Below are 26,074 nucleotides of genomic sequence, written 5' to 3' on the forward strand. Positions count from 1 at the left end.
CTCTTTTGGAAACATCCTCACAGACAACCAAAAACAACATTTAACCAGATGTCTGGGCATCCTGTAATCCAGTCAAGTTGACACATAAAATTAACTCTCACGAACCCAAACATTTACCAAGCATTTATTATATCCCAGGCACATGCTAAGTACTTTACTGATATTATCTCATTCTTAGAGATATATATGTGCGAGAATTTCCTAGAGGAAAAAACACTTATGTTAGGTGACTTCTAGGATCTCTTCCAGTTATAAGATTCTTTGACATGATGTGGCATTAGGGAAAGTAGGATATTGAGGTGTGGGGCTTGGGAACCTAACACCTAGAAGCAGAAATAAAAATAACGTTAATAGTTACCCCTTTCTGTAGACTAGGAACTGTGCTAAGTACCTTACAGATATTTTCTCACTTATTCCTGAGTAACACCCTATGAGATAGGAACTACTACTCACTCTATTTTCAGATGAGGAAACTAAGGCACAGAGAGGTTAAATGGCTTGCCTAAGAAGCAGAGTTAGCGTTCAGGTCTGTTGACCCCAAAGTCAGTGCTCTTAACCATCCTGCTTCCAGAGGGACTGCAAAGCCCTCATTCTTGGTCTGGTTGTCTGAGAAGGTACCCTTCCCTGGGGCCACAGGGATGCAGGTGAGCCGGGGGAAGGAGAGCATTGTGGTAGGACCTGTGAGATTTAGTGAGGAGGGGTGGCATGCAGGACAGCTGGGACTGAGGAAGGTTCTGGAGTCAATTCTGCAGGAGTCACTGAGCCCAGCAGGAAGGAGACGAACTCTCCAGTCCCTTCAGCAGCACTTGGTAAAGCTCAGTTTTCCTCCCTCTGTCTCTCCCCGGGACAGACAGGACAGGATGTTCTGGAGTTTTAGCAGCGGGACCATTTCTTGGGAACAGGCAGCAGAGCTATGATTAGGGCTTAAAAGTCTGTGGTTGCCAGGCAAAGGCCCTGCCTCACCTTTTATAGCCGGCTAGCCTGAGACGTCACGTCACAAGTATTTAGAGACTTTTTGCTTCCCCCCCCCCATTTGCTTTATGACCCTGAACGCATTCCTCCTTTTCCTCCCGTCATTCAATTTTCCAGCCCCTGGAACAAGTCTGTAACTCACTTATGAGCCTAGAGGCTCTCTGGTGAATTGTAAGGCAATTCATACCGCTTTGGTTGGGCAAAACAGGGTGGGGGCATTTCTTTCTTTCTTTCTTTTTAATTTTATAAATTTATTTATTTATTTTTGTCTGTTTTCGGTGTTTGTTGCTGCACACGGGCTTTCTCTAGTTGCGGTGAGCAGGGGCTACTCTTCGTTGCAGTGCACGGGCTTCTCATTGCTGTGGCTTCTCCTGTTGCGGAAGACCGGCTCTAGGTGCGCGGGCTTCAGTAGTTGTGGCGCACGGGCTTAGTTGCTCCGCAGCATGTGAGGTCTTCCCAGACCAGGGCTCAAACCTGTGTCCCCTGCATTGGCAGGCGGATTCTTAACCACTGTGCCACCAGGGAAGTCTGCATATCTTATCTTGGGTTTAATTTGCTTAAGTTACTTCCACCTTCTCTGCTTGGGTCTAGTGACTCCTTGGGAGCTGGGGTGAGGTATTTGGTAGCCCGATGGTGGTTAAGAGCATGAGTTTAGGGCAGAGGGGCCTGGGAATATGTCCTAGGTCTGCCATTAAGGACCACATGACCTGGGACCTGGGACTTGACCTCTCTGAGCCTCAATGTTCTCATCTGTAAAATGGGGGAGAACTACTACCTGCCTCAAAGGGTTGTTGGGCAATCCTCAAAGGATGGCTGACTACTCCTAGCGTTATGTTATTCCCATAACAACCACAGGCTGAGGACACCCACAGGTCTGAGATAAGGGTATTTGGATCATAGAATCAGGAGTTATGAAGCCAGGTTTCTCTCCCTAGACAAGCTTGGAGGTGAAGGGAAAAGAGAGCTTGTTGTAGCTGAATGATCCAGTATGGTGTTCCTTAAGATTGTAGAATCCAAGATTTTCAGGATTGGAAGAAACCCTGGAAATCCTTTAAGACTGATAGGAAGGCAGTTATATAGCAGGAAAGTAGAAAAGAGAGCAGGCAAGGCTGACCTCCACAAAGCACTGCTTATGAAGGGATTTGAGATTCTGATGGGAGTGCCTGGCAGCCAATAATAGGATAGGACCAAGTGGGGTCTGGGAGCCTGGTCACTGCTCAGGTGGAGAAACAAAGTTATTCCATCCACCCTTGGGTCAATTCTTCATTGCCTCTGGAGGAGATACCGGTGGTTTAGGAAACTAGGTGGACCTGGTCCCATTTGTCCTAATCTGGTTATAACCCATGTTTCCTCTATGGTCTGGCACAGAAACCAGAGGAAGGGTATACAGATCTGGGCTCCACTGTTGCCTTGGCACAGCTGCTCTGTGCTCTTTGGATAAGACGGAGAAGCCAGGGAACCCATAAGGCCCTGTCTAGGAGGAAAACATCAATAACCAAAATTACAGTCAGGAAGAACTGCCTCCATCTGCAAGTAACTGGGCAATGACCTCCTAATTAAGCTCTTATTAATTTGCTTTCTGAAAGTTACAGTATAGTACTTGGTGGGTGCACCCCGCCCTGCTTGTCACCAAGGTGTTGAAGATTAAGCATTTCACGTGGAATCAAGGTGGAACTCTTTCATCTGATTAAATATAATAGCCTGATTTATTCCAACATCATGAAGTCTTAAAAGCCATACCCTTTTATCTTTGGAGCACTGGGAGGGATTGCAGGGTTTTTATCTTGAGTCCTGTGTCTCAGGGGAGGAAGAGGAAGCACCGGGAGGGGAAAAGACACAAAGCAGAATTCAGACCAATGTTTTTTTTTTTTTTTTTTTTTTTAAAGGATTTTCTTATTTATTTATTTATTTATTTATTTATTTTTGGCTGTGTTGGGTCTTCGGTTCGTGCGAGGGCTTTCTCCAGTTGCGGCAAGCGGGGGCCACTCTTCATCGCGGTGCGGGGACCGCTCTTCATCGCGGTGCGCGGGCCTTTCTCTATCGCGGCCCCTCCCGTCACGGGGCACAGGCTCCAGACGCGCAGGCTCAGCAATTGTGGCTCACGGGCCCAGCTGCTCCGTGGCATGTGGGATCTTCCCAGACCAGGGCTCGAACCCGTGTCCCCTGCATTAGCAGGCAGATTCTCAACCACTGCGCCACCAGGGAAGCCCCAGACCAATGTTTTTTAAAGTGTGGTCTATGGATCTCTCTTGCATCTGACTCACTTGCTTGTTAAAAAAAATGCAGATTCCTGGGGTCTGTTTCTGAGTCGGAAACTTTCCAGGTGATTTTTATGAACACCCAGGTCTGAAAAATCTCAGGTAGAAGTGGCAAGTCTTCTAGGACATTAACCACATGGATAAATGAAGTACTCAGACAACTTAAAACACCATCTCAGCTAATAGTTTCTTAACCCACCTCAGAAAATCTTTCACTTTAACATTAGACTGGGTAAAGCTTGACTGTTCCATGTTTACACTTCATTCACCTACAGGTAGTGATGTGATGCAAACAGAAAAACTTCTGGCCTTTGGGACAGAGAAGGAATAGCACGTTTGTGTATAAATCACCCCTAGTTCATCAAAGACTGATGTCTTAGTTCCAGCTCTCAGGTCTCAGGTGTTGTAAATGCTGACTTACAGCTCCTTTATCTACTGATAACAAAGGTGAACATAAGTGATCTCCAGAAATAGTTCACATGCACTCCCGGGTTCTTGAAACACCACAGGTGATTGGCAAATGTTTCTGTTGCAGACACAAACTCAAATAAACAGCTCATTCCCTTCAAGAGCTCCCCACAGCAGTGGCTACGAGCCTGAATGTAGTAAGGCGGGGACAAGCCTTCCTCTCCCTTGCCCCATACTTTCTTCCCCTTTCCGATGTCAGATTTTTCTGACACTTAAGGAGTCCAGACTGAGGGAAAGAAGTTATTGATAAAGAACTTCAGGAAGCAACTCCCATCCCCCCAACTGCCCCTTGCCCAGGCCACTGCCCTTTCAGAGTTAGTTACAGACTCTCCATTCTACTCATTTCAGGAAGCCTGGGGGCCACATGGCTTTGAATCACTGTCTTGTAAGGCACAGTGAACTTCATTCAGTGGGCTCTGGGGAAATGCAGAGTTGGGTCCTGCCCGCCAAAGATTCTGGTAGGATTCTGATAGGTTCTGATTATAGGTAGCCTGGGTAACTCTGGAACATGTATTAATGGCACACGTAAAAAAAAATTAACAAATTTAGTGAGATATATTTCATATACCACATAATTCACCCATTTAAAGTATACAATTCAATGATTCTTAGTATATTAGATATTTTTAGTATTTGGATCACTATTAAAAGAAGCCCCTGGGCTTCCCTGGTGGCACAGTGGTTGAGAATCTGCCTGCCAATGCAGGGGACACAGGTTCGAGCCCTGGTCTGGGAGGATCCCACATGCCGCGGAGCAACTGGGCCCATGAGCCGCGATTACTGAGCCTGCGCGGCCTGGAGCCTGTGCTCCGCAGCAAGAGAGGCCGTGATAGTGAGAGGCCCGCGCACCGCGATGAAGAGTGGCCCCCGCTTGCCACAACTAGAGAAAGCCCTCGCACAGAAACGAAGACCCAGCACAGCCATAAATAAATAAAAATAAATTTTAAAAAAATTATTAAAAAAAAAAAGCCCCTAACCTGTTCACAGTCACGCCCCGCCCCCCCCATTTCCTCCAACCTCCCTTTACCCCCAACTCCACCTCTAGGCAACCACTAATCTACTTTCTGTAGATTTGCCTATTCTGGACAGTTCATATAAATGGAATTACATATATGTGTCCTAGTGACTGGCTAATTTCACCTAGCATAATCTTTTCAAAATTCATCCATGTTGTTGCATGAATCAGTACTTCATTCATTTTTATGACTGAATAATATTCCATTGTATGGATATAAATTTTGTTTATCCATTCATCAGTTGATGGACATTTGGGTTGTTTCTACCTTTTGGCTATTATGAATAATGCTGCTATGAACATTTGTGCACAAGGTTTTGTGTGGACAGATGTTTTCCTTCCTCTTGGGTATATACCTAGGAGTAGAATTGTTAGGTCATATGGTAACTCCACGTGTATCCTTTCGAGGAACTGCCAGACTGTTTTCCAAAGTGGCTGCACCATTTTACATTCACAAACAGTGTATAAGAATTCTAATTTCACCACATCTTCCTTAACACTTATTATTATGTGTTTTTGATTTTAGCTATCCTAAAAAGTATGAAGTGATATTTCACTGTTTTTCTGATTTGCATTCCCATGATGGCTAATGACATTGAGTATCTTTTCATGTGCTTATTGGCCATTTGTATCTCTTCTTTGGAGAAATGTCTGTTTAGGTCCTTTGCCCATTTTACAATTGGGGTTATTTGCCTTCTTATTCTTGAGTTGTAGGAATTCTTTACATATTCTAGATACAGTCTTTTATCAGATGTTATGATTGCAAAATCTTTCTCCCATCCTTTGCATTTTTTCACTTTCTTAATGTCCTTTGAGGCATAACAGTTTTATGTTTTGATGATGTCCAATTTATCTGTTTTGTTGTTGTTGTGGCTTGTGACTCACACTTTGGGAAGTGTTGCTAAAATGCACCTTGAAACTCTGGAAGCTTTGAGACCTCTAAGTTTGGCGGTGGTTTACAGGTTGACTTTGAGGTCGCCTTTGACAGGGATTTCCTCCAAGTTTGGGATTTCATTCCCCACCCAGCCAGCTAGCTCTTGCTCCTTCTCTGGGCTGGAAGCACAGAGCCCCAGGGGACCTTCACCATGTTTACATCCCCTCCCTCTCCTGAGGTCTACCACAATAGAGCAGCTGAGATGACAGTTTGGAAATGTCCTTTATTGTGAAAACTCAATGGCCTTTGTCTCTGGGATTTGAAATTTTGATGCAAATGTTGGCAGCCAAGAGTTCGGAAGGAGGAGGGGAAGGGCTGGGAGAAGAAACCCTGCCATTGATTTCCATAGTGAGTCATTTCAACTCTGTGTTGTCTTGGTTTTCTCACCCATAAAATGGGGGAAAATATGTCCATCTCCCCAACTCAGTGGGGGTACTTTGAAGATGAGTTAGAATACTTTTGAGATCTTGGATTAAAGGCATTACTGAGGCACAAGGTGTTATTATAATAATAAATGACTTAATAGAAGAGAGGGTGAGGCCGCTAAAGCAAAGGGTGGAAGGAGAGGCTCTGCACTGTGGAGTGGCTTCGGTCTAGAGCTCCTGGGCCCAGACAGAGTTTTATTCTTAGGAGTGAGATTGTGTAATTTCTCACAAACTGTTTGGGTTATTTTATTTGAGTTCAGCATTGCTCTGCTGAGTACATCCTATATGACTTCTGCCACAAGGAAAGATTACACTCTTTTTAGGAAATAAGATATACGTTAAAACAAATAGAAACAGAGCAAGATATTATAATCAAGCCGTGAACTGAATAACAAGTGTCAAAAAGAAAGCAGAATAGATAATGGTGAAGAGAAGCATTCCCCTATTATGAATCTGAGATCTACCATACACTAGCTGTGTGACTTTGCCTCCTTTTCTTCTTCTGTGACAGCAATTGTTCATATAAAGGACTTGGAATAATGGCCAGCACATAGTAAGCCCTCAAATGTTGGACTTATCTGGGATCTTGTCAGGTTCGGCTTTTGCTGGTTATGTGATCTTGGCCAAGTGGCTAGATCCTTCTTATCCTCAGTTATCCCATCTGTAAAATGGGGATAAGGATACTTACTAGTGAAACGGAGCAAGACCCTGTGGGGCCCTCCTGGGTACAAACCCTTTCCGTGTTCCCCATTTCTTGTTTGCGGGAAATAGGCTTCATGCAGCGTCCTGGATCTTCCTTGAGGTCCAAAGGGCAGATTGAAAGAGCTGCTAATCAGGGAAGGGAGTGCAGAAACACAGGAGGAGCACTCAAGAAACAATAGTGCAGCCATGGGGCAGCGTCCGGGTTCCAACTCAAGGAACACACATAACAATATTTTTGAGTTCTTCTGCAGGAACTAAGGCCCCCATCCAGGTGGAGGATGGTAACTTCAGGCCGAGCACAAGATTCCTGGAACACTGCCCTGTTACCTCATCACCAACCAATCAGAAGAAAGTCTGCACACAGTGGAAGGTAAGAAAGAATCTGACCCCCTCCCCTGATGATTCTCCCTTTAAAAACTTTCCTGGGCGAGCAGAATCTCTAGAGTTGGTTTTTGGGCAGGAGCGTGCCATCTCCCCAGGTTGCCGGCCTCTTGAATAAAGCAACGTTTCCTTTCCAACCAACACTAGTCTCTGGAGTATTGGCTTTCCAGCGGCAAGCAGATGAATCTGATTTCCGTTAACACTAGCTCACAAGGCAGAGGTGAGGATGGAGGGAGACAATGTTTGTAAATAGCATAGCAGGAGCCCGACGAATGGTAAGCATTCACTAAATTAGTTATTATTACTGTCAGTAACGCGATTACCTGCCCTGGCTGAGGGGTGCTGCTCACCGATGGCTTAGTTAAGTCAGAGGCCTTCTTTGGAAGCTGGAATTTGAGATGGGCAGGAAGGGATTGATAGGATTCGGGTGATGAGAGAAGAAAGCAGGATTAAAGAAAGGCAGAAGCCTGAGGCTGAACTGGCTCTGGAAGGAAGGAGGAGACTGGGGCTTCTCACTTTCCGGCCCCCCAGCCCGGAGCCTGGCGGGCTGTATCTGGCAGAGCCCGTGGCGGCTGTTTACCTCCGACCCCCCCGCCCCCACCCGCCTTCGCAATCTCTTTTTTCACCTTCGCAGTCGGCGAGGGCAGTGCTCTGCTAGGCTGGAGCAGGCTCTCCCTCCCTGAGGAATGTGCGACCCTCCCTCTCTGAGGAATGTGCGTCTAGCTTCCCGGGCCGATCCGGCCCAGCGCCTACCTCTTTCCCCCGCCGCGGGTAGCTAGGGGAGCCCCGCTGTCTTCACCCCACCCTCCGCCAGGATCCAGTTTCAAAGTCACCTGAAAGCCATTTCCTTCCGCGCACGCCCCTCCCCTCCCTGTAAATCACCTGGGGCTTGCATTTGCCTGGAGTAGCTTATTTTTCTTTTCCTTTTTGGCTTATTTTGTTTTTTAACGTGAATATTAGGCGTTTACTATACACACTTACCTCTACTGGATGTCAAGTATACCCAGTGGTTCTGATGTCAGTGTCCCATCCCTCCTCCCATCCTGGGCTTCTCTTCTCCTGTCCTGTGCTGGGACAGCATCTATTTTTCAGCACATTTATTGATGAATTACTTCGGGTTTTTAAGTTTATGCCCTTGCGCAGAACGCAGCCGATCCTTATTGAGTGTCCCTGTCGCGCCCTCAGCCCCTCACTTTCCAGGTGTGCACCTTTCGATGCCCACATGATTACATACAGACATTAAAAACAGGAGACAGGTTCTCTTCGTTTTACCAAAATGGATCCTTTATTACACGGGTTTCTGCCTCTTGCTCTTCCCACCTAACAGTCTCGTGGTGGACTCCCTCCAAGTTATCGGCTTCTTCATCTCTTTCTTGTCAGCTTCTCGGAGGTTTGGATTTACATCTGTAAAGGGTCACGGGAACCGAATTTCGGTGAGGAATTCAAGACGTGAGTTTCTGACTAAGAAAAGCCGAGGTGACCTGCTCTGGTAGGATCAGGACTCCCAAGTCCGATCCCAACTAAGGACTCACTTGGAAGCCCCCTTTGCTGTCCGTACAATGGGGGCTGTTTTGGCCGTCCGGTGACCTCTTGGGAGGCAGTGATATCAGGTCTGTGACACCACTGTGAGTGTCCCCCCTCCCGCCCCCCAGGTGCGTCTTTGTGTCTTAGCGCATCTAGGTTGCTCGGGGGCGGCTAGCGTTCGGCCGGGCGGACACCGCCGGGGCCGCGCGCTCGCCCCACCCGCGGGCGTTAATCATTAGCGGCGCGCAAGCCCCCCTCCCGCCGCCGCAGCCTTTACCCCGGGTTCCAGCTCGCAGCGCCGCGAGGTTGCCCCCGTCCCCCGCTGAGCCGCCAATCGCGGGATTCCAGTCGCTGGCCCGAGTCTCCACCCACTGGAAAAATTCCTGGTCCGCCCTCCCTGTCCCCTCCCGCGGCTGCTGCCGCTCTGCTCGGCCCCGACTTCCTGCCGGGCGCTGGAAGGCGCGCGCGGGCTGGGGTCCCCGGGGGCCGCGCTCGCAGCTGGCCGCGCCCCGGCCGCCAAGGGGCTGGCGGTGGGCGGGAGTAGCCGGCAGCCTCGGCCCCTTCCCGGAGCGACATTCAAACTCGCGCCCGCGTTGCGGCGGCACCTGGGTGGCTTCGCGCGCCGTGCGTTCTGGATCCAGCCGGGCGGCCGCTGCTCGGTGAGTGTCCGTCGGTTCTCCCCGCGTCCTCTGCGGGCGCAGCGGGCCGAGCGGCAGTGCCTGGAGTGGTTTTGAAGCCCCCGCCCTCCCGGGCACCCGCCCCAGCCGCCTGCGGAGTGAGGACTCGGCGCGGCAGAGGGGGGCCCGGGGCCACGTGGGCTCCTCCCAGGGCGACCTTCCAGGCCGAGGGCTGGAGCGCGGGAGGCTCGTGCAAGGAGACATTTTTCTGTCCTTTAGCCCCCACCCCGGAAACGAAAGGAGCGAATGCGCCCGGTGACTCCCAAGAGGCGCAGTTTGAAACTCGGGAAGCCCTCGAGGCGGCGCCCACCCGCGCCCACTGCGCGCTCTTTTGCCCGAGGGCTGGTACTTGCCTCGGACTGTGGGCCCGGGAGGGGTGGACTCTTTTGGGGAAGGACCCGAGCCTCTGGTCCCGGGAGCCCAAAGGCGCCAGCAGCCTGTTCCGGGTTGGTGTCACACAGTACTCGCTCTGGGAATCTCAGCTCGCGTCCTGGAGGGATTAGAGTGGGTGCCAGCAATGGGGTGTCGGGGAGCCGAAAGCACAGAAGCCACTGCCTACCACTGCCTCCCTCGACCTCACCCACTCCCGAAACCGGTTTGGTTGATTTTCTCCTTATTCGCAGCCCTTTGGTCTGGAACGCTAGGAGGAGGCGTGCAAACTCGAAAATTTCAAGACGTTTTTAGGTAGCTACTTTTACTCTTTGGAGCTGCTTTTGAAAACAAAAGGAAGAACGGAGTGGGAAACGTAATGGTGGGAGGCTGGAGGGGTGTGGCCTGGGGTGGGGCGGTGTTATAGCGGCCACTGTAAGAGTTTCACCCTCGAAGTCACTTGCCTGTCTCCTGCTCTGGGGCCCCCAGGAGGCGGTCCGGATTGCATCGCCCTACAGGGAACCCTGGACTGGGGGTTCCCAGAGTCTCCTCAGCCCTGCCTCTGCAAGCAGCTCAGTCACACCAACCTTGCTCAAAGAAATAATGAGGGAGAGTAATGACAGCCCCGAGGGCTCCCCACTGAGCACGTTGCCGGCCTCCCTTAAGGAAAGTGCCTTTCTAGCCTCGCCGTTGCTGGACTGGGAATGGAATCCTGAGTGACGTAGCTGGGAGTGACTTCACCCTAACCATTTCCAGCAGAAAACCTAGGGAGTAAGAACCGAAAAAAGGTGTACCCCTTCCCTCTGTTGTTCACCCTCTTCCCTGTGGTCCTGGGATGCCTCATCTCATCTCCTGCTGTTAATACTCCTCTGTCTCTGCTGCCCCCACTCCCTTCCCAGAAGGCTGGGCAGCCCCTTAGATCCCTGGATGTCTTGCTCTGGGGATGGGACAGGGAGTCTGCGTGGGGTACCAAGTCCTAGAAGCAGAGGAAGTGATTTGCTTAAGAGCTGCCTTGGGCTTTTCTACTGCATTTTATTAGAAGTGGCACATTGGGGAGAGTGGGAAGAGCACTGGCATGGGAGCCCAGCACAGGATTTTGCCTCCGCTTTAGTCCTGGCTCTACTGTATGGCATCAAAGATTGCTAGGGTCATTTGGGCTGGAAGGCACCTCCCATGTGCCTACGCCATTTACACATGAAGGCAGCAGAGCCCAGAGATGTGACGTGACTGGAGCCTGGCTCCTGTTGGCCAAACAGGGACCAGAACTCAGATTTCCTCATGGTCTAATCCATGCTTTTCCCAACATGACCTGAGCAAGTCACATATTTTTTTCTGACTCAGTTTCCACATGAGTAGAGTTGGGGACTTGCCTGCTTTTCTTCACAGAGGCTGTGGTAAGGATCAAAGGAAGCCACGTACGTGGAAAGTGCTGCATAAACTCCTATACAAAATGAAGGGCTCACTGTGGCTAGGAGGGGCCCTCAAGAGCTTTACAATTTACTGGATACGTCCCATGTGTGCCACAAGGAGACGGTAGATACCAGGAGCCAATGGTGGATGTTTACACCCCTGGCCTGTAATAGCTCCAGGGTAAACATTTGCCTTACCAAATCCACAGCTATCCCAGGGTCACCGTGTGTACCCTGGAGGTGGCCAAAGGCCATGGCCTGAGGGATGACCAGGGCAGGAAGGGAAAAGGAACTGTGTTCCAGATGTATGGCTTGCCCCTTCACCTCCACTGTCCTCTCAGAACCTTGTGAAGGCTCTGGTTCCAAGTCTGGGGGTCGCTACAAGCCCAGGCTGAGCACTGACTTTGGAGGATTAATCGGGAAACCAACTAGCTATTCCATGTTGTGTTGAGGGTTGAGGGGACTCTGGGCGTTGGAAGGGTGCTGCCTTTGCAGCTGCACTGACGGCTGTCTTCAACTCCTCATTTGCCCCCCTCTCCGCATCCCAGGCTGCCCCTCTGGCCCAGGCCGCTGCTCAGTCCTGCCTCTCTGGCCAGCTGCATGTCCATAGGCCTTTGTTTCAGGGTTGCAAGCCCGCCCTCCCCAGCAGAAGCCCTCAGGTTGGGGCCCTGGCAGCTGGAAATCACTACTGCCAGCAGGAAGGCTTTACTGGAGTCCACAAGGGACCTGGCAGACCTTCATTTCCTCTTGTAGGTCCCATCTGGAGCCCCCAACTTGCCCCTGGCCAGATTCTCTCACCATCTTTTCTCATCTTTCCTCCCCTGAATGGATGGATCATGCTCTTTTTCTTCCTACACTCACACTTCTTAGTTCTATTTTAAAGGATTCATTCACTCATTCAACAGTTTTTTTGGCATCTACTATATATGAATGCTGGACGCAGAGGACACAGCTATGAACAAAATATATGACCGTCATTGACTTCATGGAGCTGGCTTCTAGTGGGGGGAAGCTGTCAATAAGCAAGATAGATAGTGGAAAGCAAGTTAATGATAAGCAGAGCTATACGATAGGGAAGGTGGATGTGAATTGTCATGGCGGGGGTGAGATGGCATTTTAGATGGGGTGGCCTGGGAGGCATCCCGAGGAAGGCCTATTTGATAATACCTGAAGGAGGAGTTTCCCTTCGTCTCTGGTTTCCTTTTCTTGAAACCCAGTTCAAGCAACTCACTGCAGGGCTTGACAGCTTACTAGCCCTGCGGTGCTAAACTCCTTTGAGCCTGTGTTTCTCACCAGTAAAATGGAGTTAGTCATCATACCTACCACATATGGTTTTGTGAGACTGAACAATGAGCTAACGTGTGTTAAAGGCTTAGCAGAGCCTATAGAGGTCATCAGTAAGTGACAGTCTTTTATTTTGTTATTTCTCCAACCAAATTCTGAGGGGTAGCCCAAGATATTTAATGCCATTGCTAAATGAAAAGCTTTCCGTTTCAAGAATTAGGCAAGTGGGGAATTAGAGGTAGGTGAAAACAGAAACCCTAGTTAGTGCAGACTTTCTAGTTGGTGAGACTTTTCAACCATATCCTAGATTCTGGGGGGGTTGAGGATGTGGGCCTCCCAGGTGTGTGTGCTGTTTCCCCTGCTGACAGGGTGAGCTGGGGGCAGCCCTGACTCTCTTCCCTTGCTCTGGAATTCCCCCTCGCTTCCAAGCAGCCCTGATGAATCACACCTTCGTTCCTGGCCTCTCTACTCTGCCTCACAGCTGGGAAGGCTATCTGCCCCTCCCCCAACGTCCTGTAGATAAATTACGCTCAGAGAGGGAGAGAAAGGGATGGTGAAAACGAGGGAGGGGCAGGAGAAAGGCGGGCAGATGGTGGGTGGAGCTGTTTTAGGAGAGGCTGCAGAGGTGCAAGAGGATTCTGATGGAGGCTTAGACGCAGCCCCAGAAAAAGTTTCAAGAAGTGTCCACCATGGACCAGAATTTTGAGTAACAGAATGGACAGGCATTATGAGTGCTCAGAGTCTGGCTGGACTCTACTCAGCTCTGCACTGCTTCCACCCAGGCAATCTGAGGAGTCTCTTCCCCTCTCCGCTGGAACCAGGACCTTAAAGGGAGGGGCCTGATCTCAAAGCCTGCTGTCAAAAGCTGCGGTGAGCGGTTTCCTGGGGGCCTGGCCCTGGCTCAGGAAGCAGGGATGGGCGGTGGAGGGCGGGTCCCGGGGGGAGTGGTCATCAGCCAGACCACTCCCTCTAAGAGCCCTGCTGCAAGAGCTGGACAGCCAAGCGTGCCCTGTGGTGAAGGAGCTTTCCGGGCTTGCCGGTTGGTGCCTGGAAACCAGGTAAAGCTAGATATAATATGGCTTCAGAGGAAGTGGTTGGGAAGGCCCAAACAGCCTCAGGCATTTTTATGATGTTGGGTGACCTCAAGTCAGAGGAGAATGAAAACTGGGTGGGGTCAACTAACCTGTGAACAGAAGGAGGAGGTACATCCAGAGATGCTGGAAGCCCTCTGGGTGTTGGCTGTCTGGGATAAAGGCTGGCCTTGTTAACAGGGTCTCTGCTCTATTCTTATTTTGATTAGCAGCTCTCTGAAGGCAGGGACTCTGTTTGAGTCATCTTTGTTCCCACATAGCATGGAGAACAGTGTAAAGTGTAATCAACAGGGCACGATGAGCTTGTGCTGGGGTCCCACCCTGAGGGCAGTCTGGGCTCCGTGATCTCATCTGCTCCAGTTTTTGTTCCATGGAGTTAGAGGAAGAAGTCAGTGGTGGGGGTCAAGCCTAGCCCTTGGTGGGCTGTTGCCATCTGGGAATGCCAGCCAAGGGAGAATGGGGCTTTTTATAGTTCTCTTGCTGGCCTTTGGGGAGGGAGGCCTCCTGGCTTAAGCTCAAGGAATGGATTTTTAAGGACTCAAATTCTGTTTCATGCTGAGCAGAGTCTGGGCCAACCACAGGACCTGCATGAGATACTAATGGGCACAATGGTAACTGTGCATGTAGCCTTTTGGGAGATAGAGTTTGAGGGTACTAGGGGTTGCTCTGATTGTTGCTGGAGTTTGGCTGAGACTGGAGGGAGAGATGCTACAGGAGTGAAGTCTATTTCACTATGGTAATGGGATCTTAGGAGGAAAGATGGGTTCTACAGGTACTGGAAGCTCTTAAAAAGTCATATCCTTTACTCCCCAGGCCACAAGACTCTGTGTGTGTGTGTGTGTGTGTGTGTGTGTGTGTGTGCGCACACACAAAAATCAGAGGTTCTTGACCAATAGATGGCAAGTGTTTATTGAAAGGAAAAGAGAACCAGTATTCTTGTGGTCTCTATCCTGTGCATCGCTACATCCCCAGTGCTTGATGCATAGTAGGATTCCAATAAATATTTGTTGAATAAGTAAAACCCTACTGTGTGATGAACCTTTAGGAATTAGAGAAATTTTCACGCTCTTCACAAATGTTCTAATCCTTGTCTGGAAGTATCTAGGATAGAGTATAAGATTCTAAGAAGTTGAACCTGTGGTCAGCTGCTCTGGCACAGGGGCAGGCAGCTCTGTATTCCTCCAGCCTGGGCAAGTGAAAGGGTGCCTGGGATCACTGGGTCCAGTCCTCCCGGGCCTGCTGAGAGTTTGCCCCCATGCATGTTGTGTCCAAAGTGGATGGTAGGGTGTACTTATAGTCTTGAATATAGTTCATCCCATAATATGTCCTATAATATCCCATAACACCTCTCCTACCCTATTCAGGACATGGCCACCCAGTAGCCTTGCTTATCTGCATGTAGCCAAGAAGGTCCCCAGATCAGCCAGGACTCAAGTTCCTGCATTTTTTTCACACCAGCTCCCTAAGACCCTGTTTAACTCTTATATAGGAGTTGTGTCATCCTATTTCCAAGCCCACAACTGGAAGGAAGCAGCAAAGGAGAGTGTAAAGAGACCAGCATAGGGAGGAAAAATGACCACAGTGCAACTGAGAGTTGACACTGATTGTGGACAGAGATCAAGACACTATGCAAAGCAAGCACGAGCATAAGAGCCGGGGGTCATTTATTTAGGAGGAATGGCTTGGCACGCCTTGGCCCTTGGGGGGATCATTATTTTGATAATTGATGCTTTGCTGGTAATCGTGACGCTGAGTCATCAAGAAAAGGTTAAATGATGTTCCCTTGACTGTTTAGGAAGGCAGGGAAGGAAGCGTGTAACATGTTTTTAAAAGATGTCCCAGTCAGATTGACTAAAAATTTTTTTTTTTTTTGGCTGTGTTGGGTCTTCGTTGATGTATGCGGGCTTTCTCTAGATGCGGTGAGTGGGGGCTACTCTTTGTTGAGGTGCACAGGCTTCTCATTGCGGTGGTTTCTCTTGTTGCGGAGCACAGGCTCTGGGCGCACAGGCTTCATTAGCTGTGGCACGTGGGTTCAGTAGTTGTGGTTTGTGGGCTCTAGAGCACAGGCTCAGTAGTTGTGGTGCATAGGCTTAGTTGCTCCATGGCATGTGGGATCTTCCTGGACCAGGGCTTGAACCCGTGTCCCCTGCATTGGCAGGCGGATTCTTAACCACTGCGCCACCAGGGAAGACCTAAAATTTTTATAAGTGTTGACTCTTAGGTAGTATCAGTAGTCCTCTCAACAAGGCAAAAAATAAGTGGTGGTAACCCTCAACTACAGATAAGGAAACAGTCCACCCACACAAGGTAGGTAACTTTTCTGAGATCTCTCAGCTAAGACTTGGCAGGGATGAGGTCTGAACTTCTAAATGACTCTGGAGCACGCACACTGAGCTCTACCCCAGACTGTTTGGAAACCGGGCACACTCTTGAAAACATGGCTTTTGGACAGCTCTCTCTGCAGGGGTTCCGACTAGTCAAGGTTTTACTGTGTTACTGTGGAGCCAGGATGGGCCCAAACTTAATTCAGCTCCACCCATAGCAGACTGCCAGTTATCCTAAAGGGCGCTTGCCTCAGTGGAAACAAGAACGCCTTTAATACATTTACATTTTAAGCACCTACCTGGGTGCCACACAACACTTTCTGAGGCCAGAAAATGTTAGGGAGGAGCTGCAATTTCAAAAATCCCAGGCCTCTCTCCGTCAGGAGCTTTTGTTCCTTTGTTTCGGTTCTGGATGCTGCTGAGAGATGCTGTGCTGTGCAGTCTCGGTGCTGGTTGTTCCGGTCTGTCTCCAGGGTGGTGGGCCCGCCCCTGTGTCGGAACCCCTACCCCCATGTTCCCACCATCCAGATCTGGCAAATGGTAATTTTATCCTATTTACTTCTCTCATTTATTATAGAGATAGAACGTTACAGATGCAACTGAAGCTTTCTCTTTCTTCCTAATAGCTTTCTCTTCCCTCCCTCCCGCCCCAGAAGTAACATTCTTTTGAATATGGTGTTTATCATTTCTATGAATGTTTTTATACTTTTTACTGTTGTCTGTAAGTAATTTATAGTTTCATGTTGTTTCAATTTTGACTTGTATAGCATCATGTTGAATGAACATTGTTGTCTAGATTGACCCATGTTGAAATATTTAAATCTAGTTTATTCGGTGAACTGTTATATGGTTTCTATTGCATATTACAGTTCCCTTATGGACAGACATTTAGGTTGATTCCATTTTCTCACCACTATAAGTAATAACTGTATTTATTATCCATGCACCAATCTTCTCTACCATGTATATCAGTGGTGGGATTACTGGGTTATAAATTTTGCTTTTCAAGTTACGGTCAAATAATGTCCCTGAGTGATTTGTAACCAATTTATGTTCTTACCAGAAACATGAGAGCCCCTATTTCACTAACATTTGGATTGTGTCTTGCAATCTAGTAGATGTAAAATGGTATTTTAAAATTATTTTATAAATTGGTATTTTAAATAAGTGCTTTTGATTAAAGATAGGGATGAGCACTTTTCATGTTTATTGGCTAGCCGTGTTATTCTGTGAGGCTTTGCCCTTTACGTTAAAAAAATAATTTTTAACCAGGTAATGTATCCACATGATTCAAAACTTGAAAGGTAATACAGTGAAAAGTCTCCAACATCTGTTCCCTTGCTCCCAGCTCCCCACCCTGTGACAAGTTAGAGGTTCTTGGTACTTTTTCAGAGCTTTAATTGCCATGTTCTTTTTCTTGTTGATTTTTAGGAGTTAAAAAGTATATGTATATATTTATGTATGCTAAATAAATGATAATAAATAATCTTTTTAGGTTATATTCATTACATATAGCTCTGGATTGTCTTAACTTTATTAATGTCATTTTTCATAGGGAAGTTTTAATTTTAATGTTGTCAGATTTGCCAGTCTTTTGTTCATACTTTCTGTGTCTTGTTCAAGAAATCTTTTCCTACTCTGATTTTACAGAAACATATTTAGTATATTTTCTTTTTAAGTTTTGCTTCCACACTTACACTTTAAATTCACCTGGAATGTATTTCTTTTATGTGGCAATGGTTCTCAACTCTGGCTACATATTAAAGCCTCATGAGGAGCTTTTTAAAAAAGTACTATTGTCTGAGCCTCATTTCAGATCAGACCAATAAAATTAAAATATCTCAGGGTGGAGCCTAGGAGTGGCTATGAAATGCCCCAGGTGACTTTTATGTCCAGCCAAGGTTGAGAACCACTCAACCTTGTAAGATGGAACTGATTTTATTTTTTCCAGAGGACTAGCCAGTTTTTCCAGTACTAGTTATTGAACAGTCTATGCTTTTCCTGCTGACTTGTTACTGTTAAGATTTGATTGATAACTTTATTGAGATATATTTCACATATCTTAAAATTCATCCATGTAGAGTGGTTTTTAGTATATATTCACAGAGCTGTGCAACAACCCCTGCTATCCCTGCATCTTTTTTTTTTTTGGCCCGGGGGCCCTGCTGCTCGGCGGCTTGTGGAATCCTCGTTCCCCAGCCGGGGATCAAACCTGGGCCCTCAGCAGTGAGAGCTCGGAGTCCTAACCCCTGGACCACCAGGGAATTCTCTCCACTATGTAATCTTAAACCATTTTTATTACCCCTAAAAGAAGCCCTGTATCTTTAGCAATCATTTCCTATTTCCTCCATCCCCTAGCCCCAGGCGATCACTAATCTACTTTTCTCTCTCTAGATTTGCCTATTCTGGACATTTTACATAATGAGTTCATACAATATATAGTTCTGTTGACTAGCCTTTTTCATTTAACGTAATGTTTTCGAGTCATCCGTGTCGTGGCATGTTATCAGTTCTTCATTTTTTATTGCCAGATAATATTCCATTGTATGGGTATACTACATTTTGTTTATCCATTCATCAGTTGCTTTTCAAGATACGGTCAAATAATGTCCCTGAGTGATTTGTAACCAATTTATGTTCTTACCAGAAACATGAGAGCCCCTATTTCACTAACATTTGGACATTCTAGCTGTTTCCACTTTTTGGTATTATAAATAATGCTGCTATGAACAGTTGTGTACAACTTTTTGTATGCAGCATATAGATCCCCTAGCTTCTATATGGCCTACTGGGAGATGATTATTTACAAGTTAACTTTTTGAGGAATTGCTAAATTGTTTTCCAAATAGGCTACACTATTTTACACTCTTACCAGCAATGTGCAAGGGTTCTAATTTCTCCTCATCCTCACCATTACTTGTTATTGAACATGCTTTTGATTTTAGCCATCCTAGAGTGAGTAGGAAGTAGATTTAGTTGTGGTCTTGGTTTGCATTTCCCTAATGATTAACGATATTGAGCATCTTTTCTTGTGCTTATTGGCCTTTTGTATATCTTTTTTGGAGAAATATCTATTCAAATTTTTGCCCATTTTAAAATTAGTTTTTTTTTTTTATTGTTGAGTTGTAAGGGTTCTTTATATAGTCTGGATACAAGTCTATTATCAGATTTACAAATATTTTCTCCCATTCTGTGATTTGTCTTTTCACTTTTTTTTTCTCTCTTCTTTTTTTTTTTTTTAAAGAAATTCACGGTCTTTTATTTATTTATTTATTTATTTATGACTGTGTTGAGTCTTCGTTTCTGTGCGAGGGCTTTCTCTAGTTGCAGCAAGTGGGGACCACTCTTCATCGCGGTGCGCGGGCCTCTCACCATCGCGGCCTCTCTTGTTGTGGAGCACAGGGTCCAGACGCGCAGGCTCAGTAATTGTGGCTCACGGGCCCAGTTGCTCCGTGTCATGTGGGATCTTCCCAGACCAGGGCTCGAACCCGTGTCCCCTGCATTGGCAGGCAGATTCTCAACCACTGTACCACCAGGGAAGCCCTTTTTTTTCTCTCTTTTAAACATTTTAATTTAAAAATTTTTAAAAATTGAGGTGTAATTGATATGTCATTATTGGTTTCAGGTGTACAACTTAATGATTCAATATTTGTATACATTGTGAAATGATCTAGTCCACTTTCTTTATAGTGCCCTTTGAAACACAAGTTTTAAATTTTGATGAAGTCCAATTATCTATTTTTGTTTTGTTGCTTGTGCTTTTGCTATTGTATCTGAGAAACCATTGCTCACCCAAGTTCACAAAAATTTACCCCTATATTTTCTTCTAAGAGTTTTATAGTTTTAGCTCTTACATTCAGGTCTATGATCCATTTTGACTTAATTTTTGTGTATGTTATGAACGAGATGTCCAAATTCATTCTTTTGCACGTGAATATACAGTTGTCCTAGCACCATTTGTTGAAAAGATGATCCTTTTCCTATTGAATGGTTTTGGTACCCTTAATGAAAATCAATTGACTGTAAATGTGAGGTTTTATTTCTGTACTCTCAATTCTGTTGCATTAATCTATATGTCTCTATGCCTTGGTAACTATAGCTTTGTAGTTGGTTTTAAAATTGGGAACTGTGAGTCTTCCAACTTTGTTCTTTTTCAAGATTGTTTTTCTGGCTCCCTTGCTTTTCCATACAAATTTTAGGATTAGCTTGTCAGTTTCTACAAAAATACCAGCTAGAATTTTGAAAGAGATTGGATTGAGTCTGTAGATCAATTTTGCTAACCTTAAGAATGTTAAGTGTTCTGCTTCATGAACATGGGATGTCCTTCCATTTATTCAGGTCTTTAGTTTCTTTCAATAGTTTCCAGTATACAAGTCTTACACTCCTTTTGTTAACTATATTCCAAAGTTTTTAATGCTTTTGCTGTTGTTATAAATGGGATTGTTTTGTTTCTTAATTGCATTTGGGGGGTGGGGTGGGCTGTACCATGCAGTTTGCAGGATCCTAGTTCCCCAACCAGGGATTGAACCTGCTCCCTTGGCAGTGAAATTGTGGAGTCCCAACTACTGGACTGCCAGAGAATTCCCCTTAATTGCATTTTTGGATTGTGCACTACTAGTATATAGGAGTAGAAATGATTTTTTGTGTATTGATCTTGTATCCTGCCATCTTACTGGACTTTTTCTTTAGTTCTAATCATTTTGTTAGTGGATTCCTTAGGATTTGCTATATATAAGATCATGTCATTTATGCATAGAGATAGTTTTACTTCTTTTTTTTCAATCTGAATGTCTTTTCTTTTTCTTGCCTAATTTTCGTGGCTAGAATCCAGTACGGTGTTGAATAGAAGTATCATGAGGGGACATTCTTGTCTTATTCCTAATCTTAGGGGGAAAGCATTCCTTCTTTCTCCATTAAGATGAAACGCCTGTGGGGTTTTTTGTAGATGTTCTTTGTAAGACTGGGGATGTTCCCTCCTGTTCCTAGTTTGTGTGGTGTTTTTATCATGAAAGGGTGTCAGATTTTGTCAAATGTTTTTTCTGGGTCTATTGAGGTGATCAGGTGGTTTTTATATTTTATTCTATTAATATTTAAAATTATATTAATTGATTTTTGGATGTTAACCCAATCTTGTATTTCTGGGATAAATTCACATGGTCATAGTGTATACTCCTTTTTATATGTTGCTGGATTCAGTTTGTTAGTATTTTGTTGAGGATTTTTACAGCCATACTTACAAGGGATGTTGGACTGTAGCTGTTTTTTTTTCTTGTGATATCTTGTTTGGTCTTGATAACAGGCCTCATAGAATGAGTTAAGTGTCCCTTTGTTTTTTGGAGGAGTTTGTGAAGAATTGCTATTAATTCTTTAAATGTTTGGTAAATTCACCAGTGAAGCCATCTAGTCCTGGGCTTTTCTTTATTGGAAGTTTAAAAATTATTAATTCAGTCTCTTTACTTATTAACAGGTCTCTTCAGATTTCTTCCTGAGTCAATCATTGGATTATGTCATTCTAGGAATTTGTCTAGGAATTTCATCTAACTTATCTAATTCATTGGCATATAGTTGTTCATGGTATTTCCTTATAATCCTTTAAGATGTTCTTTTTTGTCTTTGATGTTCTGCGTTTATACTATGGATGATGTGTCTAAATGTGAACTTCTTTTAAATTTAACTTAGTTGTGCTTTCAATATGAGGACAAATGTTCTATGTTCAGTTCTGGAAAATTCATATACATTCTATCTTTGAAAATTGCCGCTCCCCTATTCTTTCCTTTTTCTTCCTATGGAACTCTATGGACCTCTGTCTCTTAATGTTTATATTTTCTGTCTTATTCTTTGCATCTACTTCAGGATAATTTCCTCAGTTTTTTTTTTTTTCCATTTCACTAATTCTTTCTTTAGCTGTATTTAATTTTCTGTTTAACGTACCTATTGGCTTTGAAATGTCAATATTGTATACAATTCACCCGTGAAAAATCTGGGTTTGAACTGCATGGGTCCACTTATATGTGGATCTTTTTCAATAAATATGTACTACAATACTACACAATCTGCAGCTTGTTGAATCCGCGGATGCGGAACTGTGGATACAGAGGGCTGACTGTAAAGTTATATGCAGATTTTCTACTGTGTGGGGGGTTGGTGCCCCTAAGCCCCATGTTGTTCAAAGTTCAACTGTATTTTATTTCCATTCAGTACTTTTTCAAAGTCTTTTTCAGATTTTTCTTTTATTTCTAGCTTTTGGAGTACCAGTTTGTTCCATCTTCTGATTCACTTGTCATGGTTTGTTTTATTGTGTGGTTTGTAATTTTTATACTGATCTCCTCTTCATTGGGTTGCAAAGAGTGGGATGCTTAAAAGCAAGGTATTTTGGAAGTCTGCACTTATTGTGGTGATGAGGTCTAGGACATATCAAATGTGTGGGTGAGTGGCTGAGGTGGGGTAGAGGAAAAGACTGGCAGAGGAACTTTGCATGTCTGGCTGCTTCCTGTCATACAGGTCTCTGCCTAAGAGTCACCTTTTCAGAGCCTTCCCAGGCCTCCCTAAATGTCTCCACCCCCCAGTCCTACTGTCTTTCTTCTGTTTTATCTTATCACTGTTAACACATCACTATTCAGAAATATATTAGCTATTTGTCTACCTTTTGTGACCTTCCTCCATATTGGAATGTAAGCTCCATGATCGTAAGGATTTGTCTTTTTTTTGGGGGCCACCCCACGTGGCATGTGGGATCCTAGTTCCCTAACCAGGGATTGAACCCGTGCCCTCTGCATTGGAAGCACCAGAGTCTTAACCACTGGACTGCTGGGGAAGTCCCCAGTAAGGAGTTGTCTTATTCAAGGCTACATCCCCAGCACCTGGCATGTGGTTTATACTGTGCATAAATTTGAGTGAGTTTGAGTAGTCCTGTTTTTAGATGGAAGTCATCTGAGCCCCGATGCTGCAACTTTCAGCTGGGCTGAGTCTGACCAGGTAGCAGAGGTGAACAGTTTGCCTCTCCATCCCCAAACCTTTTTCTGGACCACCACTGGAGATATCTTTTTCTCCCATTATAAGAGCCCAGAAAATACTATCCATCCTGTGTGCTTCAGCCTTCTTCTGGCATGAGTTCCACAGCTGCTAAAATCTGTAGTAGGGATTTGAGTGCCAGAAGCCCTGGGGGAAGAAAATGCACAAAACCCTGGGAAGATCTGGTCCTTACCTTTCGGAGGCTGTGACTGAGTTAAGAAGACAGCACACACAGAAAATAGGTTAGGACGCTTGCCCACTCAGTGAGTCTGCTGTGTAGATTAGCGCTCCTTTCGGTAGAGAAGGCAATCTGTGTGCTGGCCCCTGGGTCACATGCCGTCACATAAGTGGTTTCTGGAGGGATCTATGGGCAAGTTATGAATTCCCAGGTGACTCCATTTTGGCCTCCTTCTGAGGTTGCCCCACGCTGTAGGAACTTGTTCTGAGCATAGTGTTACTTGTAAAAGGGCAGAAAGTGCCTGTGGGCGTTCCCATGATGTGGGCTAAGGATGGCACCTTTCCATTCGTCTTTGGCTGTATCTCTTGGCCCCATGGGTTTTGGGGTAGGGGAATGGTGACAAGCACTGGAATTCCAGCAAACCCTGGCTTTCCCGCTTGCCTTGCTGCACAGCTTTCGGTGAGTGAGTAAATGGCTCTGCCTCATATGGTTATGGTAAGGAGAGTTCCTAGAGAATGTGTTTATTAGCACAATGCCTGCTACACCCTAATAAAATGCTAGTTGATATTATTCCAGTCCGGCACCTTGGGAGCCACTTGTGCCTCAGTTTCCTGATCTGTAAAATGGGGAAATAATACCCAATCCTTGCCTGCCGCCCCTCCCCTCTGCCCCTGGCTGTTGTAAGGGTTAATATCCTCAGGCTTTGAGGTCCTGGGGTGGGGGAGGAGCTGCATAAATGGGTTATTGTTGTGCTGCTGAATGATCTGGCTTTGTTCAAGTGTCTTCAGTATTTGACTTCCTGCAGTTAGTGTCCCCTGACTTTAATTGCTATAGATATTTGCATGTCCTCAGCGGCTGGCGGCGCTCACCTGCCCGGCTGTGACCTGGGTCCTCACCCAGCCAGGGACCTGCTGAGTTAGGGTGGGAAGCTCCATTTCCTCTGTTAGGGGCCCCCCAGGAGTCAGGAATGAAAGAAATGCAGAAAGTATGACCCACACGCGCAACTGATTCTGAATAGGACATTTATTGAAGAGGTTTTGCAGGAGGTGGCGGGTGCTTTAATTCCCAAGGCTGTTGGTGGCAGCTCTCTGCTCGCCCCAAGCCTGTTAACTGCTTGGCTGCTGGTGCTTAGGGAGAATGCGGCCCCCCGGCCCCACGCGGCTCTCCTGGTGCTCGGATGGGAGCCCTTTTGAGAAAAGCGGTAGGTGCCGGGCTGGGCCAGGCCAGGGGGTGTGAGTGGGGCATGACCAGGACTATCCCAACTCCAGACCTCCAAGTCTTGCCAAACTCTCCTGTGAAAAATCTGGCCGGCCACAGGCTTTGGGGCAAAAGGTAAATCTCTCCCTTGGGGCTTCAGAAACTAAGGATGGGTGTAGGAGAGTTGGTCCCTTTTTAATCCTGTCCTGGCTTCTTCCAGTGGATTTGTCCATCAAGGCCAGATGAGAGCAAGATAATCCTGTGTTCCTCTTAGAGGCGACTGCAAGTGGTTCTGCGAGGGGCTTCGGAGGGTCTTCTGATCTCTGAACACTTAGAGTTGTGTGATGAGAGAACGGGGCTGTTCCTAGAGGGACACAGCACATACTGGGAAAAGCAGAGTTGATCTCCCACTTCTTCCTGAAGTTTCCTTTTCTCCGAATCCACAGAGGGTGGTTATTTTGAATAAAATCAAGGGGTGGCAGTGGAGCAGGTGAAAGGAAGTTCTTCCCCACCCAGGCTGTCTTTTCCCTGGTGCCCAGGCCGGGGCAGTGCCCACCACTTCCAGAGCTCTGGGCTGCAGGAGCAGGGAGGTCAGGGGGCAGATTGCCACTCTGCTTTGGCTTGACTTTCAACCCTGAATCAAGGCCTTGATTTTCCAGGAGCAGGACTCTGCTGCCTGGGCCATGCCACTCCATGCCCTGTGTGTACCCGCTCGTCCCAGAATCTGGGGTTTGGTGACAGCTGCCCGCCCTGTCTGAAGTCTGGTCTGTGTGACCTCTCAGCTGAGGGAGAAAGCTGCTCTCCTCCCACCAGGGAACTGGTTGGATGAGTTTTCTCGGGCCTCCCTGGTTGAGGCCCCTTAGAAGGGAAGGCAGGGACCTGGGGGCTGGGGGCAGGTGCTGTGGGGCGGGGAGGGGCCCTCTCCTCCCCCTCTCTCCTGCAGTGGGATAGCGATCCCTGGGGGACAGGTGGTGCAGGAGGCCCTGCTCTCCAAAGGGCTGGCTGCCTTTGAGAATTGACCTTGTTGTGTGAGGCTATAAGCTCTGCCTTGGAAAATCCACTTTCCTAACACGTCTGGGTCAGGTGCCAGGCCCAAGGTCAGCGTCCAGGGCAAAGAGGAGGTGTTGGTTGGAGCTCTTCTCTTGCTGTTGTGCCCGAGGGCCAGGGAGGACCAGGGTGCATGACTGATGGTAGCAGTTCATGAAAAGGGGGCTGCTCACATTTACACACTTTTCCGGGTCTGGGTGCTCTTGCTTGGAATTGGAGACCAAGGTGCGTTTGGGGGAGCCTCCCTAATTCTAATTTGCTTGGCGAGGGAAAGTGAGAATTTGGGGAAGGGAAAAACCCTCAGGTGGTAAGATGTACACTGACTGCTCCCCCAGGCCAGCTGGGAGCTGCTGTTCTGGAATCACAGTGGGAGATTCCCTTCTGGTTAAGCCCTGGTATCTCAGTTTCTAGACTTGGCGTTCTCCCCCTGCTTTTAGCAGCATTTCATTTATGTGTAGGTTCATATCTCCACATTTATTGGGGGCCTCGTTTCTTCCGCCTTCACAGGGGTTGGGATAGGTGTCATTCTTCTTTCTAGCATATGCTCCCTGACTGTCTCTTTCCTCCTTGAAGCTCTCTGTAAACAGTCAGCACCTTCTTGGGCCTCTGGATTCTTCAAGAACACTCTGGCTGTATAGATCCCTGAGGGCATAGCCCCACCTGGCGGTCTGTACCTTTTTAGGGCAGTTTCTCACACCTTGTCTCCTGGAGTCTCGGTGGTGGTTCTTCCAGGCCTGGCCCGGGTGTGCCCTTCCCCACAGTTCTTTCGGTCTGTCCTCGGCCTGCCTTCCAGCCTCGCCACTTGCTG

General features: G+C 46.8%; 2 protein-coding genes across 6 annotated transcripts in view; one reads left to right on the forward strand and one right to left on the reverse strand.

Moving 5' to 3' along the window:
- Nucleotides 1-8,426: 8,426 nt before the first annotated feature.
- LOC103017375 (uncharacterized) lies at nucleotides 8,427-9,982 on the reverse strand. The gene is made up of 2 exons (XM_057544015.1): nucleotides 8,957-9,982; nucleotides 8,427-8,559 (listed from the first exon to the last, which is right to left on the reverse strand). Exons 1-2 carry the CDS (start codon nucleotides 9,558-9,560, stop codon nucleotides 8,444-8,446), a joined length of 720 nt encoding a protein of 239 aa, XP_057399998.1. The 5' UTR covers nucleotides 9,561-9,982; the 3' UTR covers nucleotides 8,427-8,443.
- The window catches only part of PLEKHG3 (pleckstrin homology and RhoGEF domain containing G3), a 42,687-nt gene continuing 25,819 nt past the window's right edge, over nucleotides 9,207-26,074 (forward strand). For 4 of the 5 annotated variants that reach the window (XM_057544011.1, XM_028167068.2, XM_057544013.1 and 1 more), the window contains exon 1: nucleotides 9,207-9,338. The gene's annotated coding sequence lies outside the window, so the exon portion shown is untranslated. The remainder of the gene's footprint in view (nucleotides 9,339-26,074) is intronic. The other variant, XM_057544012.1, reaches the window with a different exon arrangement.

The sequence above is a fragment of the Balaenoptera acutorostrata genome, chromosome 3 (genome assembly GCF_949987535.1).
Source record: "Balaenoptera acutorostrata chromosome 3, mBalAcu1.1, whole genome shotgun sequence".
Lineage (NCBI taxonomy): Eukaryota > Metazoa > Chordata > Mammalia > Artiodactyla > Balaenopteridae > Balaenoptera > Balaenoptera acutorostrata.